This window comes from Carassius auratus, chromosome 1 (genome assembly GCF_003368295.1).
Source record: "Carassius auratus strain Wakin chromosome 1, ASM336829v1, whole genome shotgun sequence".
NCBI lineage: Eukaryota > Metazoa > Chordata > Actinopteri > Cypriniformes > Cyprinidae > Carassius > Carassius auratus.
In genome coordinates, this window is record NC_039243.1 from 21617919 (window position 1) to 21623266 (window position 5348).

General features: G+C 39.6%; 1 protein-coding gene across 1 annotated transcript; it reads right to left on the bottom strand.

Moving 5' to 3' along the window:
• Positions 1–436: 436 nt before the first annotated feature.
• On the bottom strand, positions 437–3061 carry LOC113050316 (cell wall protein IFF6-like). The gene is made up of 5 exons (XM_026213578.1): positions 2996–3061; positions 2785–2887; positions 762–1415; positions 631–725; positions 437–582 (listed from the first exon to the last, which is right to left on the bottom strand). The coding sequence occupies exons 2-5, from the start codon at positions 2876–2878 to the stop codon at positions 457–459; spliced, it is 969 nt and encodes a 322-aa protein (XP_026069363.1). The 5' UTR covers positions 2879–2887; positions 2996–3061; the 3' UTR covers positions 437–456.
• Positions 3062–5348: the final 2287 nt, after the last annotated feature.

Below are 5348 nucleotides of genomic sequence, written 5' to 3' on the forward strand. Positions count from 1 at the left end.
TAACAATTTTTTTATTTAAAAAAAAACCTGTCCAAACTGATCACCTCCATGCCACACTGAATTGAGGTAGTAATTACAGCAAAAGGAGCCCCTACCATGTACGGAGTACATGTGTGGTAAATTAACACTTTCCAGAAGGCCAACAACTCAATTTGTTGGTTTCATGAAACATTCTAATTTGTTGAAATGGTGAATTTTTATTAAATGGGAGCCAAAGTCACAATTTAAAAGAACCAAACTACCTCAGTCTGTGTACATTGAATTCACTTAATATTGAACTGCTGAGATGAATGATTTTATTTGAGAAAGTGGAGGACAGGCAGAAAACTTAAAACATTGAACAGAGAAAACGCGTCATATGAAGATCACTGAATTAAAGATTTCTAGTTAGGCAAAATTCCCATGACCATTTCAATAACCACACCTTGACAGTTTCATTGAACAATTGCCTGCCCGCTACCACCACTGTTCCCATCCGCCCCACGGTCCCCGTCTGCCCCACGGCCACCACGGTCCCCAGCCGCTTCCCTGGCCCAGTCCCAGTCCCCGGCCGCTTCCCTGGCCCAGTCCCCGGCCGCTTCCCTGGCCCAGTCCCAGGCCCTGGCCCAGTCCCTGGCCATTTGCCTTAACCTGGCCCTGTCCGCTACCCTGTCCATTTGCCTTAACCTGGCCCTGTCCGTGGCCACTTCCCTGTCCAGGTCCGTGGCCCTGTCCACTTCCCTTACCATGGCCGCTAGCCTGGCCCTGTCCACTTCCCTTACCTGATCCATGGCTGCTTCCCTGGCCCGGTCCACTCCCCTTACCCTGGCTGCTTCCCTGGCTCTGTCCACTTCCCTTACCCTGGCCGCTAGCCTTTACTGGTCTACTACCCTGTCCACTTCCCTTACCCTGGCCAAGACCCGGTCCACTGCCCTTAACCAGTCCATGGCTGCTTCCCTGCCTCGGTCCACTACCCTGTCCCAGACCACTCACCTTACCCTGGACGCTTCCCTGGCCATGGCTGCTAGACTGTCCTGGTCTGCTACCCTGTCCACTTCCCTTACCCTGGACGTCTCCGTGGCCACTACCCTGTCCAGGTCCGTGGCCATGGACCTGTCCACTTCCCTTAACCTGGCTGCTTCCCTGGCCATGGCCACTAGACTGTCCTGGTCCACTACCCTGTCCTCTACCCTTACCCTGGCTGCTACCCTGTCCACTAGCCTGAACCCATCCACTACTCGATCCTTGTCCGTGGCGGCTTCCCTGGCCTGGTCCACTGCCCTGTACTTGGCTGCGTCCCTGATCACGTGGTTCAGTGCATGCAAAGCCACTGGGGGTTGGGCAACACTTCCGTGTGGCTGGACACTGTCCATCATTGAAACAGCTTTCAGCCCACAGTGGAATCCTCTCCGGTAAGGGACATTGACCCGGCTTCACTGCATAGACACAGATAGTCAGCTTTAGTTGGTGCATATAGACCATTATTCCCCATTATTTTGTAAAGCAAAAAAAAAAAAAAAAAAAAAAAAAAAAAAAACACAAGTCCGATGCAAATTTTACCACAAACAGCCACTGTGTGCCATCCAAATTCCTTTTTAAAATGCATGTCACATGTACCAATTTTGCTCTCAACATTACATCTGACAAAGCAACTAGCAAATATGGAATCTTCAGACAAAGTACACATTGTCAGGGTTACAAAAGTTCTGATTCTAAGACACTTAGAATGACACATACAAACATAATTTTCTAGTAACACATGGACCTCATACTTTTAATTTGGTGGGCTAAGTTAATCACAGTTTAGAATTACTGGAGTAAACATTTTAAAGTATGCGATTTCTAAAAGTGTTAAGTCTTAAATGTACAAGTAAATGGAAAAGCAGCAGTTGTGAATAAGTGGTCACACAGAGCTTGATTAGCAAGATGGTATTCAGTTTTAATCATATCTTCCATTTTGTATTTTTCGGGTAAGAATAAGCAGAACTTCTTCCAGTACTTGTCTTCTTATGTTGGAATGAAAGATACCACTTCTGGAATCTGCATCTGAAGTAGCATTTAGAGTTACAAGGTTCAAGTTGAAGTTAAAAACCACCAGTAGGTGACAGCAGATGAATGTTTGAAGTCTTTGAGATTCATTCAAACAACAGATTGGTTCAGAAAGCACGTGACTGTTAATGAGGGAATCATGGAATCCTTATCCTCAACCAATTCATTCAAAAAGCTGCTTAATTCAGTAAAGTAAACGTCCATTGCTCAGAGACACAAAACGGAGCAAGCGGTTCGGAACCATTTTCAGTCACAATTGAGCTAAAACAAGCAATATTGGGTTTAAAACGCAAGTTTAATTTAACATCTACAGAAAAACGGTACTCCGTTATAGATGGATCAAGTTAACTAGGCCTACATGAAATTATAAATTAATTCATACAGAAGCATGTCATCTACAATTTAGAAGGCCTGGAATTTCGGGTTTAGACTAAAATCAGTAACGGATTTGTGCACAAGCATGCCAGTGAACACGGCAAAGCAATTGCTCAGATGTATTAAAGTTGCCTTCTTTACTATAGCATCCCACAACACAAATTGTAGAGGGCCTCGCACTTATCTTCAGACAGGGCCTCACACCCCCTTTCAGCGTTTGTAAATAAGGGTCATGCTATGTTTTTTTTTTTTTTTTTTTTACACGTCTGCTTTAAAATCAAAACCACTTCAAAGCCTTCTACTCATTCCTAAACTGCGTTAAAAAAAAAAAAAAACACCTCAGTTCTGATTTTCAGCTGTAATGAAGTCAGCAGATCTCACCTTTGCTTTGTCTTTGAATAGCGCGAATAGTGTTCAGGTATCCAAACAGACATGATAAAACAGCAATCAACAAGAAATAAACTCGAGCGGTCATCCTCGCAGCCTGCAATCTCACAATGATCGCTGCTGGAAAATGCGTTAAATTGGTGCGTCAGAAGAAATAAACAACGAAGCACAAAAAAATAAGAACACGTGTTATTGCAACATCTACCTCTGTAAAATGGGGGTTTAAAAATTCAACGAGATCAGGTCAATTGCAACCCTGATTAAACTCACCTGCCTGTAGCTTTCTAATATGAAATGCCTTGATAAGCTTGTTCAGGTGAGTTTGATAATAATTAAGATAGCCTAATTACGAGAGAATTTTGTGTTTCTATGGTGACATAAGCTGGGTCCCAAAGTGAAGTGCATGGACTCCGAAGTGCGCATTTGAAGTGCGAATCCGTCAGAGCAGCGTGACGAAGGGTGTCCCAAAGTGAAGTGCGTGGACTCCGAAGTGCGCGGATGTGGAGTGTGATTGCGTCACAGCATCTCGACGTTAAGCTGTCCCAAAGTCTTTTCTTTTTTTTCAGTATTATTTTTTTATTTTTATTTTTTTTTATTGAATATGCATTAGATAACATTGACATATAAGGAACAGAACAAATAGAACATCTACAGGAATTAAATTATATCAAGTATATGTAAAGCTTCACATATAAACCAAATCGAATATATATATATATATATATATATATATATATATATATATATATATATATATATATATAAATAAAAAAGGAATACATAGAGGAAATAAATCAGGGTATCTTCCGTCCATTCCAAATCCGTTTTCAATTAAAAAACAGAAAACGAAAGACTCAAGAGGATTCAAGTGAGAGAACATGAATTCAATAACGAGAAATGGAAAAATTCGTTATTCCATCTAGGTTAACAAACGGAAAATGAGTTTTTGACTTGATTTCTCATTTTGTCGTTTGGGGTTTAAAAAACGGTTTATGGCTTCAATATTTCATTCGCACTTGTGGGCGGAGCTGAAACGCTCCTTTCATCTGATTGGTCGAATCGTTTCGCCTTCAACTCGGTCTTACATTCTTTCAGAATAAGAGTCTTATAAGAGTAGTGTCTGAAACCACCGCTCACTGTTAATTAACATAATATTTGAGTCAGATGTTGCTGCGCACATAATTCGTGCTGCTGTGACTTGCAAGTCACCCCTTTAAATTATTTCTAGGTAATAGTATTGTAGGAATATTGTCCCACTATAAATACAGTGCAAATAGTTTTGTCTCCTGGGATAAAAGTGAAGTGGAAATAAAAATCAATAATAGACTGAACATTTCCATGATAATATGTCTGTATCATTTACCACTCTCGTCTTTTAAGTCTAAAGGCACTAGGTAGGTGTGTGTGACATTAATAATTTATTGTGGAAATTAATATAGTTAAATTTATTAAATAAATTAGAATTATTAGTTTTATTACATACAAAATTGAATGATGTTTCTCTTTTAGTCTTCTTTGTTGGCCTTGAGAAAGCCAACATATATTTGAACATTATTATCATTTATTATGAGAGTAATTGACAACGACTCAAATTTTAATGTTTCACCAAATTCAGCTCAGATCTTCAGACTCGTTTGACTCGTTGCTGTAACTGGTTAGACTTTTTCCTTCTCAAAAATGAAGGTCTTACACTTAATGTCCACTAGAGGGGGAGACAAGATTTCCGTTTACATAAGTTTAAATGACAGATAAATACATTAATTTCATGTGTACTACCATGAATATGCCATATCTGTTTAACACAGGTTCTTCAATGATAGATGGTGTGGTGGGGGGGGGGGGGGGGGGTATACCTTAGCTCGATGATAGCTGTATAATATAAAACAACATTAACTACTGCAGCTGGTGCCAAATAAAAATGATTAAGTTTTGGGAAACTGCAAGTCAAATGTACTTGCACAAATGACTTGCTGTTACATAATACCCCCTATGCGTTGTTGGGGACGTTTTCGTCCACTAGGGGGTAAAGTTGAGTCTTATTTTGGCCACAACTTTCTCTGTGTTTCAGCTAATGGAATGATTTTTGGTGACAAATCTTATTTTGACACTTATTTTGGGAAAATGCTTGAAATTTCAAAATTTTCAAAAACTCAACAGTACATTGTGGGTAAATTCACTACCCTTTTGTTATGTTCGGGATGAAAACACTAAATTAAAATGCTGTAAAAATGTCTCAGATAAAGATTTTTTTTTTTTTTTGCTTAAATCTATTAATCACCCTCAGTCCTGATCAAAACTACCAAATGTTTAAAAAAAAATCCAAGATTTTAACTCTTTAATTACCAAGTTCATAAATGATGTCACTGATTTGGGAAGAAAAAACACACACAAAATGACATATTTTCAATATAAAAAGTGATTGTGGACTGGATATTTTTTTGCCTTTTATCACAGTCTTGGGCAGGTCAAAGATTAGTAACAAGATTGGCTTTGATGTATTGTTAGTTTTTGTGCAGCATTAGATTTTAATTTTGTCTCCCTCATTTATTGTTGGTGGC

What these genes read in the sequence shown, in the direction of transcription:
- LOC113050316 (XM_026213578.1), bottom strand. Translation starts at nt 2,878, where the DNA reads ATGACCGCTCGAGTTTATTTCTTGTTGATTGCTGTTTTATCATGTCTG. An exon ending in GGGAAGCAGCCATGGATCAG is followed by an intron (nt 726 to 761) that starts GTAAGGGAAGTG and finishes CTAGCGGCCATG; the next exon opens with GTAAGGGAAGTGGACAGGGC. An exon ending in AGGGTAGCGGACAGGGCCAG is followed by an intron (nt 583 to 630) that starts GTTAAGGCAAAT and finishes GGACTGGGCCAG; the next exon opens with GGAAGCGGCCGGGGACTGGG.